The sequence below is a fragment of the Molothrus aeneus genome, chromosome 15 (genome assembly GCF_037042795.1).
Source record: "Molothrus aeneus isolate 106 chromosome 15, BPBGC_Maene_1.0, whole genome shotgun sequence".
Classification (NCBI taxonomy): Eukaryota; Metazoa; Chordata; class Aves; order Passeriformes; family Icteridae; genus Molothrus; species Molothrus aeneus.
This window is the reverse complement of record NC_089660.1, coordinates 18,552,340-18,566,591: the sequence shown is the minus strand read 5'-3', so window position 1 is coordinate 18,566,591 and position 14,252 is coordinate 18,552,340. Positions and strand designations below refer to the sequence as shown.

The following is a 14,252-nucleotide window of genomic DNA, read 5'->3' as shown; positions in this document are numbered from 1 at the left end:
CTGCTGGCAGAAGTGTCACAGACCTTTTGGTTTCCACGGAGATGATGGAATTTCCCATGATTGTTTGCATAGATGCTAATAAACAACTGCCCTTCCTAAGCTTGCTTTTGTGTGGAATTGCTGTAGCTATAGTGAGGTATCAGGTACAATCTGGTTTTGGTTGGCTATTTAGGGAAGGTGCCACATCTGAACTTCAAAGCCTATTTATGTCCACTCTGCAGCAAAGTCTGCTCCATCCTGCACAGATGTAGTGTAGTTCAATTCACAGTAACGACAAAGCAAAATACTCCCAGGCAATTTCCTAGACTGATGGTAGTGTGCTGAGATGCTGTCTTAGGTTGCAAATGCAAGATGTGGCCAGGGGTGTGTATTATATTGCCATCTGTTACAGGTGGACAGCGGTTATCTGCTGTTAATGGGCCAGCTGTTAAACCAGGTGGGGCAGTTTTCTGTATCTCCTCCACAGCCAGTCCTGCCTCCAGGAGATATCTTCTGTTAGTGGGCCAGTGAGTGTCCCTGCAGGGCTGATCCAATTCCAGCATCCCACGGGGAGATGCTGCGCCCAGGGCAGGAGCCAAGCATTCCTACCTGGATCCAATCTGAGCCTGGCACAGCACAGCAGCCTTTGCCCAGTGCATTCCCAGAGGAGCAGCTTTCTGCTGCCCTGCATTGCCAGAGGGAGCCCAGGCCCATCTCCAGCAGCCCTGGAGCTGCAGAGGAAAACTCCCCCCTTGTGCAGGATCCTTGCTCCAGCAGAGCCACAGCTGGCACTGCAGGAGGGCTGAGCCCCCATGGGATGGGACTGCTACCGACACCCTGACCCACAAAGTGTGAGGTTCTATTCTGACTGTGTCAGTGTTGTTTTGTATTACTGCTTTTTTTTGTTATTATTATTTTTATTTTTCCTACTAAAGAACTGTTATTCCTACTCCCATATTTTTGCCTGAGAGCCCCTTAATTTCAACATTAAAATAATTCGGAGGCAGGAGGCTTACATTTTCCATTTCAAGAGATGCTCTTGCCTTCCTTAGCAGACACCTGTCTTTTCAAACCAAGACAAGTGCACCTTTGTGTCAGAACCAAATTCTGAATTTACTGCAGGCAGGTTTACAGACAGAGCCTCAGTACATCCCTGATGTACTGAGTGAGGCAGTACCCTGCCCTATAAACCCCACCCTGGCAGTGGCTGCCAATCCTGGCACACTGGATGCAATGCCCCACACCCAACCCCTGGAGCCCCTAACAGAGCTCCTGAGGGGCCAAATGACCCGAAGCCCCACCTGGGGGGAGGGCCAAGGGGTTTTTTAAGGTCACAGGGCGTGAAGCACTCAAATGTCTTGACCCTACCTCCTCTTGGAATTTCTGTTGGAACATCACTGGAACCCAGGAGCTGGTAGCTATATATGTCTTTTTCTATACCTCTTCTGTCTTTCTTTCTCCTAATTTCCTCTTCTTGGAATTTTTAATTTAATTTTTAATTTAGAATTTGGAATCAAATGGGCTTAAAGTTTGCTAAGTTGAATTGGCCCAGTTAATTCTTTGAGAAGTGTTTTGTATTGATTGAATGTTGCACTAAGCCTTTTACCAAAGTTCCTTAATTTTCTGAAGTTGCCAGTGAAGTTCTTTTTTGTTGTTTTGATCTCTTGAGAATATCTTGCCAGCACTTCTGCTGTGGGTCTAACTCAGTGTATATAAGCAACCATAAACCCTTTTAAAAACCTCATCAGTGGAGTTGTTTGGGGCCTTACACCTTGGCAACACTTGACTTCTGCTAGTGACAGTTTGCCTAGATTGAATATTCCAGTTTTGACATCTTGGAGACATTGGCTGTAGCCTCTGGTCTCCCTCCAGCCTTTGTTGAATGCGCAAGTCCCAAGAACAGTGATTTTCCACATGTACACTGTAGTCTATGTAATATTTTGTTCTGTAAATGCAAATAAAATATTATTAAAATGAATATAAGTATTTGAATTTTAAAAAAGCTTAAGAATCTCATACAGCTGTTCAGTGCCTGGTGCAGATCAACGTAGTCTGAGGGACCCCCACTGGGAAATGGATGAGTGGAGAAGCAAGGGCAGTAGGACCTCACCTGTGGCCAGCCTGGGGGAAGGAGTAGGGGCTGGAAAGGAAGGCAAGAGTGTTGGAAGGCAGGAAATGGGAGGCAGGAAAAGTTGCACAAACTAGGACAGGGTCCTCCCACTATGACAAAGGCCCTTGTGTGCCTCCAGTCCTGGGCAATTCCCTGCAAATGGATGTGTTTCATTTCAGAACTTGGGTATTTAAACAGTACCTTCCCCCAGGAATTTCTCACAAAAAGTTCAATTGATGTGTTTTGAGTTATGAAACAATAAAAATTAAATTATTTTGTGCAATGCCTTCTGCAACTAGAAACTAAGGGGAAGCTCTTTGCTTGTATACACTAAGGATGCAAATATACCTGTGCATGCAAAAACAGATGCTGGCAGCAGGTGAACAGCAGGTAAGGCAGGGTTGTACCTCCAGGGACACCAGCATTTGGGGAGCTGGGATCTGCATCTGAAGGAATCTACTGCAAAGTTAGAGGAAAGCTAAGAAAACTTGTTGAGATGAGGTGGTTTGTTCTGTGCTGAATTTCCTCAGAAAAATACTGTATTTGCACAGATGCTGCCCTAATCTCAGTCACCACGTGCAAGTAGCAAATTAATTTGGGTTTTTAGACCTGCCTGAGTGTATTTAACACCTTCCGTACCTAAGCACTTGCTATTTCACTTTCTGAGAAAACAACCAGATGTCTAGCTGATTTTTTGAAATATGACAGAACTGAAAAAAATGCTGGGAATTGCTCTACCTCCTCCTAGTAACTCAGTGTTTGTAGAGTTTTGTTTCAACAGTTTTTTGTTTTAATATCCTTGAAAAGGATGTGCACATATATCCTTGGCAGAAAAAAAGGTTAATTGTCTTGCATGTCTTTCTGGTGTTTGAGAAAAGATATGAAGAATAAGGATTGCGGTGAAATTTTCTGTTTCCCCCCTTTGCCCTTAGTCATTTTTCTCTGACTTTTCTGCTAGACAAGACTGTTGGAGATTGCTGCTTTCTACCTTTCTGTCAGACTTTTAATTAGCAGGAGCACACAGCCCGTGCAGCTGGGGCTTTGATGCCTTCCTCACTATTGCTTCCCACTCAGAAGATTTTTATTCATTCCGAGTTGGTATCCAGCCCAAAGCCCCAGCTTCCCCTGAGACCCTCGGCATGTCTACAGGACTCCAGTTTAGTATTCACTGGAAGAGCTGCACTCCTATGCTAGACCTACAGGCTGCTGGTTGAAGCCATAAGGGAACAGGAGGAAGAATTAGCCTGTGTGTTTATGTGGCTGTGCTCCAGTAAATATTTTGATGCATCTGCTGCCAGCTCTGGTCTGAGGGAATCTACCTAGCATTTAAATTTTGATGGGGAGCTGTTTTGAATAATAACAGTGCAGCTGGCTGTGAGTCAGTGCATGTGTGTTGACTTAAAAAAAACGCTCAAAGCTTAACGCTTGCTGAATGCCGAGCTGCAGTGCTTTGCTTTTTCCCTCCTCCTTCCTTCTTTTCTTTATTGTCTGGTCTTTCTCTGTTTTGTTTTGTTCTTGGGGGCATTTCACATAGATTTTGTTCACTGTCAGTGGAGGGGTGGGGTAATAAGAATTAAAAAAAATCCTAGCCAAAATAAATTCTCAAAAACTCACGAGTAGCTTTTGCAATGGGTGCTGTCATGGGTACATTCTCTTCTCTACAAACGAAACAAAGAAGACCATCAAAAGGTAAGACCTCCTGCTATGCTTTTCCTGTCCCTTTGGTTTATTTGCTGTGGGAGATATTTGCATGGGGAAGGGAGGAGAAAATGAACATGTGCCACTTGCAAGTAACCTAGCAATGTTTTTGTGAGAGGTAATTTGCAGAGGAGAGTGGGATGCTAGGTGGTGGAGAAAACGTGGGCATGAGGAAATTGCTGTGGAAGGGCTTGGGGGTTGAAAAGAATCTGAAATACTGTAATCCTTAATGCAGGCATATATGAGGAGGAGAAACTCAGTGGTATCATATGCAGAGCACTTGCAGAAGAGACCTGTTTATTTCCAAATCCCATGTCGTATAAACCTTTTGAAGAAGGAATAAAATGTAGATATACAGCAAATTCTTCCCAATACCTTTGGGTTTCTGTCTCAAGAAGTATTGTTAGAGTTTGTGTTGCATATTCAGTAATCCAGCACCAAGCATGCAATATTAATGATGTGTGTTTTATAAAGATTAGCAAGAGGGGAAAAAAATAGGATGTTTTTGTAAAAGAGAGAAGCAGGAGCTCATAAAAATGAGAAACTAACCAGCAGTTCCCGGGATTTTAATCCTTAAATCCATAAATATTGCCTATAAATGCTGGTTTTTCAGGAGGTCTAGTTTGTATAGTATTTGCTTGAGCTTTGCTCTATTTTCTTTAGGGTTAATTTGAAGATTCCAGGGTGTTGCTGAGCAGAAAGTTGAAAGCACTGTCAGTGGCACATCCATACCTTACAGAACGAGTATTTTTTAGAAAACAAAAGGAAAAACTCTATGTCTTTAGCAATATGTGTGCTATTTAGAAATATTCCCTGCCTGAACCTCTGCATTTTAGAGTCTCTTTCTAAGGAGGTCTCTATTTCCACTGGATCTGTTGCTCAGTTCATATATATGCTTTTGAACTGCAGGTTGGTATGGATTTTCTTGCAATTTAAGTTGGAAACTGTGTTAGGAAATATCAAACATCAATTAATGATGCAAAAGAGAAGTGGGCAAGGGCTGTGAGATTTGTTTGTGGCAAGTTTGTGAGCAAAAGTCTGTGTTCCTGATACCTGTAGAGTAACGTTTTACGTTGGAGTGTCTGTACATAGTTTACAGTTCAGCTTTCTGTGTTACTGTAATGCTCTCATAATTGTGTGGTTGTTTGGGACATGTATGATATTACTTAAAATGTAAGACTAGCTGTGTAACTGTCTAAGCATTGAGTTGCACCTGAAGCTGGGAAACTTGTGCTTAGGCACTGCAGTACACAAGAACTGAACAGGATGTGCTGGGCATGGTGGTTGCTGTGACACCAAGGGGTGTCTTGTCCACTTGCCAGGAACCTGGGAGCTGATTTCCACTAAATGTAGATAATTTGTGGCTGAACATATCCATTCTCTGTGACTTTGTTGTCTTGTGATTGGCTCTGTGCTCTAGTGGATGGAAGCCATTGCTTTTTGTTGGAGGTCACCTGCAGTAAAAATCCAGGATATGGTTACACATTTTAATCTTTACAATGGAATTCACTCTTGCTGATGCCTGCTGACAGTGGTTGTTCAGCTATATTATATAAAACCTGTGTTTCCAGAGTTATATCCTCTTGGCTCTGATGTGTTATCTGTGTGCTTTGCTGGTGTGTTTTACACTGACTGTTAGCACTTCACCTTGTAAGCACTGAAACACTAATGCTGGGTTTGAATACAATCTGAAATTGTTTGGCTGTCTGTTAAATAGTCAATCATCCCTACATGATGGACTTGACTCCTTGGTGCTGCCCATGTGTTCCCTTGGCATCTCCAACCCTCAACCATCCTGGTGGCCTCTACCAGACCATGCTCTACCATATTCAAGTCTGTTTTGCTCTGGGGAGTCCAAAACTGGCCCCAGCACTCTGGCTGGACTTGCCAACGTGTTGAGCAGAGAGAAAGGATCATTTGTCCCAGTGTTTGCTGTGTAGCTGTTGATGCAGCTTGATGTGGGGGCTTCTCTGCCAGAGGGCAGCTGGCTAGTGGTGCCTGGGTGCCACTGTTCCATTGGCTATTGCTAAGTTTATCTTTGATCGAGTAAAGTGTTTATAAAATCTAATCTAAGTGTTAATAAAGTCTAATTTTATTATTAGATTATCACAATATTATTTAATAATTATTATATTTATCTCTGTGTTTATCTAAATATTTCAGGACTTCTTGTAGCAGATAAATCAACGGCCTGGATAAATAGTTGTAACAGGGCTAGATCCACACCTCTACATATGTGCTCCTCCAAATAGAGCAGTTCACACTAGTGTCTGAAGCTCTGATTCTCTGGTGTAATAAAGTAAAAGCAAAAAACAGGCATTGTTTCAAGAAAATAAACAGGTCATGTCTAAAGTGAGGCAGTTCTGAAGATCAGTTAATACCAGGAAGCCCATGGTGGGTCAGGGCAGAGTGGGTGCAAGAGGCCCATGCCAAACCCTTCCAGCTTCAGCACATGACACAGCTCTGCCTGTGCTGCTCGCCCTCATGTCCTGCTTGTGGCTAGGTCTGGGGTGTTGGCAGTGGGACTAGGGGCTGGTTTGGTTATTCCAGCTATGAGCAGAAAGGCTGGAAAGGACATACTAGCATTGTTCAAGAATACAAGAGTAAATTTCTTGCTCTGATGAAAATGGGTAGCCTGAATCAATAAAGGCAGGAGTGACACAGAAATTATCAAGTGGAGAGCAGTGGTCCATCAAGCATGAGACCTTGTCTCTGGGAGAGGACAGCATTGTGTGTTGGTACAGGAGGACATAATTCGCTTGGCTCAAATGTAAAAACTTAATCCAATATAATTGGGCATTTTGTGTTGGTAGGTTGGGACTCACATGCCCTATCCTGCAAGATAAAGATTTTTGCTTCTTCAGCTTGCAATCCTATCAGTAAAGCTGCAGAAGCTTTCCCTGTTCACTGAAGTGTCCCCAGACAGTCTGTGAGATTGTGCTGTTCACTTTGGGAGTGGCTCAGGACAGTTCCACCAATTATTTGTACATTTCATTAAGAAGTGTTTCCTGTTGGGATTCTTGTCTGTCTTTTCCAGCATTGAGTTGACCTACTAAAAGATAACACCTCTTTCTACCATGTTCACTCCAGTTGTATGTCAGACCAGCATTCTTGGGATGCTGATGGAGCCTGGCTGAGGTCCTAGGGACAAGCTGACAGTGAGCCAGTGTCTTGGTTTGGAAAGACGGAAGTCTGCTAAAGAAGGCAGGAGCCTCCCCTGAAATGGAGACTGTAAACCCTCCCCCCCCACCCCCATCCACCCCCCCGTTCTGAATTGCTATAAATTTTAAATTAAGGGGCTCTCAGGCAAAAAATATGGGAGCAGGAAATAACAGTTCTTTAATAGGGAAGAAAATAAAAGGCATAAAATAAACAATGCAGTACACTAGAACAACACTGACAGAATCAGAACCCAACCTAACACCCTGTGGGTCAGGGTGTTGGTGGCAGTCCAATTGGAAGTGTGGCTGCAGCCCTCCTGAAGTGTCAGGTGTGGTTCAGTTGGAGCAGGGGGTCGTGTAGAGAAGGATGGATTCTTCCTCCGAAGATCCAGTGGAAGAGGAGACAGCTGCTGTTCCTCTAGGGAATCCAGTGGAGAAGCCATGCTGGTGTTTCAGAACCTCCCGATTCTATCTGGGTAGCAATGCTTGGCTCCTCCCTCTGGGTGGGGCATCTCACAATGGGATGTTATAGTTCTTATCAGTCATGCACTGACATTCAATAGCCTGTTATCAGCAGATGTCCCCTCCCAAGGAAGGAGTGATTGTGAGCACTCACAGAGAGAGATAAAAGGCAAACTGCCCAATTGACAAAAGACAACTGCCATACAGATGGCAATAGAATACATCTTGCCTTGCATTCTGGAACAGCCAGCAGCAAGGGTGGCTGGTGGTCTGCTGGGCTGTGCTTGGCAGAGCTTCTCCAGTAGACTGAGGGAGGCAGTGCTCTTCCACTGGTGAGACATTTGCAGTGCTGTGTCTGGTGCTGGACTCCCCATGACGGAAGAGATGAGAACCTACTAAGCTGAGTCTGCTGAGGGACCATGACAAATATGAAGCAATTGGAGCATTTGACGTACAGGGGAGAGATTGAGAGAGCTGGGATTGTCCAGCCTGCAGCAGAGGAGACTCAGGGAAGTCTTAATCAGGGTGTACGAATACCTGAGAGAGGGGGGAGTAGAGGTGATGGAGCCAGATTCTTCTCCCTGGTGCCTAGAGGCTGGCCAAGGGCCAAAGGGCACAAACTGAAATAAATTCCACTTAAGCATTATGGGGGGGAAAAAATTACTATGAGGGTGACTGAACACTGGAAGAGACCCTACAGGAAGACTGTGGAATCTCCAAACTTGAAGGTACTCAAAATCCAAGTGAATACAGTCCTGAGCTGTAGTTAACCCTGCCTTAAAGAGGGAACTGGAGGTCCCATCCAACCTTATCTACCCTCTGGTTCTGGGATTACTGTCTCTTTAAAAACCCTAAAGATACAAGAATTTGAGGTGTTGGGATCAGGAAGTAAATTCAAAGCTCATTGTGACCCAAATGCCAGAAAAGCTGACTATTTGGTCCTCTCTTTAGTACATTGGTAGTTAGTGCTTAGACAAATGGTTGAGATGGACTTGAGACTATCTAGCTGCTTGTATGTTCTCCTGCAAACATAAGCAATAAATCAATAAATGAGCAGAAAAAACCCCATCAAAACCACAGCACTAAAAAGCAGAGGGCCAGCAGAGCAAATAATGCACACACAAATGCATCTCTGATTTCAATTAGATGCAGAAATAGAGATTTTTTTATGTTTTTCCAGCCTGCATCCAATCATGACCAAATTTGTGGCTAGATTCAGCCATTTCTGTATTTGCCATGGAAACGTTTGAATTAGCAGATTGCTAAAGCAGGGGGAATTTCTAGTTTTGACTGCTTTCTGCACCTCTGAGTTCTTTTGTTTGTTCTGTAAATATGCACTCACCCCTACCTCCCCCAGTGAAAGTGAAATATAACTTGAATATTTCTCAATATCTGATTCTTGTTTGGATTAGACCTACAGGCTTTGACCCTGACAGCAGCAGCAAGCACCATTTTCAGCTAGTAATCTGACTCTCTTAAATGTGAGCAGCCAAGTTTTGATCAAAGACCACCCAAACCTAAACTAGGAAGAGGAGTCTGGCACAGTTGTTTAATTTTGCTAGAGCAAACATCAGAAATTCACTTTGCTTAAAATGTCAGTTGTGTGATTTTTATAGTAAGTAATTTTTAATCTTTATTTTGAAATGGCTTATTGTCCAAAATTATCAGATTTTGTGCCTGACCAGCTGTATTTTCAAGTGGTTTACTTACCAGGTAACCAACTCTGCTTCCCTTTGCAATCATCATAAGAACATCAGATTGCCCCGAGCTCCTAAGGTTGTTAGGTCATGACAGTGCCCTTTCAGTTCCCTGTGCTAGAACAACCTGTTTCTCTACTCAAAAGGTGAAAAAGTGATTCAGTAGTGTTTCAAGGAGCAGGCCCTTTTCAGTCTTAGTACAGCCATGGAATGGAGATGATAGATTTCAGGAGGGAAGCTGCCTCGTTATTTTCTTTGTCCAGTACATCCTGTTGCAAAAGAAAAGCTTTGAAAGCTCCCCTTCTCTTCTTTCTTACTGTTCCTCAAAGAAATTTGACAGCTTGCCACTATTGTGAACAAATACATGTGTTCTAAAGACTCAGACTGTGCTCTTGGTATTTTCCGAATAGAGAGAAGATTAGTGCTCACCTGTTTTCTTTCTAGAACAAGGACAGTATTGTTCCCCCTGATCGGAGATCTGAGCAGGTGCTTGAGAGAATGGAAGAAATGGCTGACTTGGTTTCTCCTGGCTCTGCCTAAGAGCCAGTATTTGGCACTGACACTTCACTTTCTCTCCCTAGTCTTGTCTGATTGTTATCTGATACAGCCTGGCAGGTCAAGTCCAGGGTTGTCTGTCTGCACTGAAAACTGAGGATTTGACAGCAGATTTTTTGAGGCAATTACCTTTGTAGAGAGTGTATGGAACAGCACTCGGCAACAAAACTGTTTGATGTAAGCATTCAAATCAGAAACAATTTGGAAAAATTGTGACAAGCAATAAGTGTTGTCAGAACATGCCTCTTTGCATAAAGCATTTTGGTTTCTTTGAAGTACAGAGAGGTGTGTGGGAGGCTGCTCAGTGTCACTGCAGCCAAACATCCCCCATGTGGCTGATGCACCTACGATGGGTGGCTCAGAGGCGAGGGAGCTGTTTGCAGCCGGCTTCACTGTGTCCTACCAACCAGAGTTCACCTGAGTGTGGGGTTAGAGGTCTTATGGACTTGTGACTGCTTCCATTCCCCACTTCTCCATCTCTCAGCCAAAATTTATTTAGCTTCCATGCAGTTGCTAGCTCTAAATTTCTTCCTTTGCCTTCAAGTGACTCCTGGCAGTGTGGCGGAGTGATCTCAAATAGCTGGTCTTAGAAGTGGATAGCAATGATAAAATTAAAATAAGCTATGTGTGCCCCTGATTGCTTCCCACAGGCATACAGCTCCTGCCTGAAATGCTGCAGTCAGACACAGCTTGGAGGTTTGGAATAAAATAAAATGGATGGAGGAAAGTTCACTACAGAGTGTTCTATTTACATTAGCAAACAGGTGTGCTGATTTCCCACCCATGGGTATGGGTACTGTGTGCCTCTGTGCATGCAGCATGTTGATGCAGAGCCATGAAATCCCACCACAAAGAAAAGAGAGGATCAGAGACTTCAGCTCTGCAGGCCAGTGCTTTGAAGTTTCATTTTTTTCCACAGTAATACAAAAGAGTAAATCAGGAAAACTTTTAACTTTCAGCCTTGGCAATATTCCAGCCTTTGTCATTTAAAAAATGGACTTTTTTAGCTAAAATGTTTCATTATTCAAAATTGGTATTAGTGATAATTATTCCCTGAAACTTTCCAAACTAAATAAATTGGCTTGTGATTTGTTGTAGTTTTAGATATGAATGTCTAAGTGTGACTGTGACTTCCTTGCAGTGGGTGACACACCTGTGTGATTATGTTAAGTGTTTAGTTTCTTATTCAAAAGCATTACCCAGAGAATGTCATGGCACAGAGATGCAGAAAGTCTGAGTATCTGCTCAGGGTCTCTGTGTCCTGTCGCTGCTCATACCATGGCTATTTATAAGGTAAGAAGTTTTTGCATTTTTCTGAGAGGCATTTTCCAGCAGGTCTAGAGTGCTCTAGGCACCTCCTACCATTCCTGCAGGAAGGGGCCCAGTGGCCTTGCGTACCAACTAGGAAATGCAGGTAACAGCTGTATGGTAGCACAGCAGAATTTTTAACCAAAATATATATGGGATTCCAGGCAAGGTATTTAATTTTTCTCCTTTTATTTGTTTGAGATGCCAGAGGGAGGTGGAGTAACTGTTATTATAAAATGGATTGTACTTAAGCAAAAAGTTTTAAAAGTATAAACTGCATCCATGTTTTCAAAATAGGCAAGTCAAAACTGAAGGCAGCTGTGTCCAGATGTCGCCAGTCTGTGGTTGTGGCTGTGGTGATGTCTGTCCAGACTGAAAAGGGTACAGATAGCAGTCACTGCGTCTCTACCTTACTTCTGCCAGCACTGCTCAGTGCAGAGAGGCTCTGAAGAGTTTGAACAAAGCACAGTACAATTGATTAGAGGTTCATGGGCAGGATGTGGGTCTGGAGGAGGCAAGGGAGGACTGTGTGCTAGCAGGCAGGTGTGGGGCAGCAGAGTTGCCTGGGGGGCTGAGCTGGTACTTGCAGGCAGGCTGAGGGTGAGCAGGCAGGAGGGGAACTGGCCTGGCTCTGGTACCAGGATATTTGAAGGAAGACGCAAAAAGGGTAACAGAGTCATCCTTTCCTGGCACAGCTCTACTACATCTGTTTGGCTTTCCTCAATCCAAACATTACTTTCTTGACATATTTAACAACCACAGCTCTTCACACACACCAGTGTTTGCTTTTCTTTTGCTCCACAAAAACCCTTCTCTCCCAAACTTGTTCTGTGGATGGGTGGTTGGGAAGTGCCCAAAATTTCTGTAGATGGCCACAGCTACAGTCTGTAGGCTTAGGACATTTTATACTGTGGCTGAGAACAGCTAAGGGAGAACAAGGCTGTGAGGATACATGTTGTGCTGCTAGAGGCAGGTTTCTAGGAAACCCATGAGACTATGGCATTGTTTTACTGAAGGCTCCTTAGTGGAACAGGAGAGTGTTACTGGGAGGGGGGAACCAAATTAAAGCCTGCCAGAGATCAGTGCTGAACATCAAGGGCTTTTAGTGCTCTGACAAAATACATGTTTCTGCCTGTCAAATTTATATGCAGAAAAATATGGATGAAACAAGCCACGTTCATGAAATTTACCTCGCTACAGCATGGTTTCAGAAGCACAGTTCAAATGTTTTGACAACTATTGTAACTTTGGTGCCTGCAGCTTGGGGCCGAGCTCCCAGGTATGTTTTCCCAGGCTGCTGTTGCTCTATTCTAGTGAGTGATTCTGCACATCAACCCCATAGCTTTTTGATAATCAGCTGAAACCTCAGGCAAGGCCTCTGTTTAGCACATCAAACTGCATGAACTGAGGGTTGATCCCTGTGGGGTACACATAGCCATGTAAAGGATGATGCTGTTAGCTCTCCAGCTGCAAAATGTTGGTAGCCAGCAAATATCCATGGGAAAGGACAATTTCCCTTAGGGAAACTATTTCATCCCATGCAGATGAACATTGTGGTGCAGTGGGGAGCATCAGCACCCATTTGCATTCCTAATCCACACAATTCAAAGGACTTGTTGACCATGTTGCCATTTGAACTGGAAGCAGTAGATGGAAATTAGAACTGGGAAGCAGGAAACTTTTGTGTCAGTGCAGAGAGGATTGTTGCCTGCTAATCCTAATAAGCCAGTTTAATTGAATTGGCACACTGGTTTACATGCTTCTCTGGGAGTGTCAAACACGACCCTGAACTGTGATACTGGCACCCCAGGAACTGAAGGCATGTCCTTGTGTGGAGCTGAATCCCTGTAACATGGCTTTTGTTTTTAACCAATATTTTAACATGGGAGCTGACAGAAGGTCTCATTTGCGGTCTTGTGCATACAGAATTAGCCAGGCTGCAGACAGCTGGGGAGACAGCTACAGTAGGGCATGAGGAAAATTCTGCCAGGGTGGTCATTTGTATATACTTCACAATGGGTAAAGGCAAGCACGTGCAGTTCTGCAAAGGAAATCTGATCCCAAAAGGTCCTGTCCTGATTGTGTAGGTAGCAGCTGGACCTGCATGCAGAGCAGGTTTGGTACTGGGACAGAAAGTCAACCAGAGACTGAGCTTTCAGGAAAATGCCTTTCATTTCCAGGGTTTTAAGTCATCAGAAGGGGGTATTTACATTAGCAATTTGGCATCCTCTGCTTGGCAGGAGTTAAGGACATTACAGCTGAACTCCATCATTTCTAATCACCTTTGATTGAGCACTGGGCTGCCCTGGCTCACTGCAGCCCTCTAGAAAAGTATGAAGTAAAAAGCAGAGAATTTTCTAATCAGGTATTTTCTGGACGATGCCATCAGCTATAACACTTTATATGACTACATTTGCATTTCTTGTAGATGATAATGTCTTTTCTGTTTCCTCTGTCCTTATTATTGATGGAAATGAAGTACTTGCAGTTCAAAAGTTCATGTAGCACAAGAGAGGAGCATGCTGTGTGCACTTTCCTCAGGTGCTGGTTGCTGTGGCTGCTCAGCAATGCAAGGAGAGACCACTGTGTCATTCTGAGTGTCACTCACAGCCCAATCACATCTAGGTGAATGCTGTGCAGGGTAAACATGGAGCTGCATCTGTTCAAGCAAATGCATTCTCATATGGTGCATACTACTAGTTTGTAAAACCTATAAAGCCTATCAGTTGTTAGACTAAAAGTCTGATTCAAACCTGAAACTTTTCTTTGCCCCGTGGAATTTGTGAGATATTTTGGAAACTCTGGAAATGCTTAGACTTGGAATGAATTTTGTTATGGCTTTTTCCATTGTTTGTGTTTGGCAAAACTGTCCCCTTATGAGTTGTTGCCTAGAAATTATCAATGGGGGAATGACCTGGTAAAAGTTCTTAACCTCCATCTGGATCAAAACCAAGCTGCCAGTTGTTGGAAGCTGCTGGGGTGTGGCAGAGCCGATGCCAAGCTCATGGGCTGCCACGCTGCAAAGCACAGGCACAGCTTTGCTGCTCCCCTTTGTCAGCATGGTCCCCTTTTGGAGGGACATGCTCCCATTTGGAGATCAGTGCCCTAAATATCAGTATAGTTTAGGATCAGACCCTGTATTTTCAGTTAACATGCCTGATTTCTGTGTGGAAACAATAGTTTAAAATAGTTGAGAAAATATAAATAAATGCAAGGGATGTGTATGTCTGGTAGTGTTTTCCACCTGCAAGAAAGTTTCAAACCCTACTGAATTCCTGAATA

At 43.7% G+C, this 14,252-nt stretch overlaps 1 protein-coding gene across 2 annotated transcripts in view; it reads left to right on the top strand.

Annotated features, from left to right (window-relative positions):
• Positions 1-3,121: 3,121 nt before the first annotated feature.
• KCNIP1 (potassium voltage-gated channel interacting protein 1) overlaps positions 3,122-14,252 on the top strand; it is a 176,404-nt gene continuing 165,273 nt past the window's right edge. Inside the window, exon 1 of one of the 2 annotated variants that reach the window (XM_066560211.1) lies at positions 3,122-3,778. In XM_066560211.1, the coding sequence (XP_066416308.1) occupies positions 3,718-3,778 (61 nt within the window). In that variant the 5' untranslated portion in view covers positions 3,122-3,717. The remainder of the gene's footprint in view (positions 3,779-14,252) is intronic. The other variant, XM_066560212.1, reaches the window with a different exon arrangement.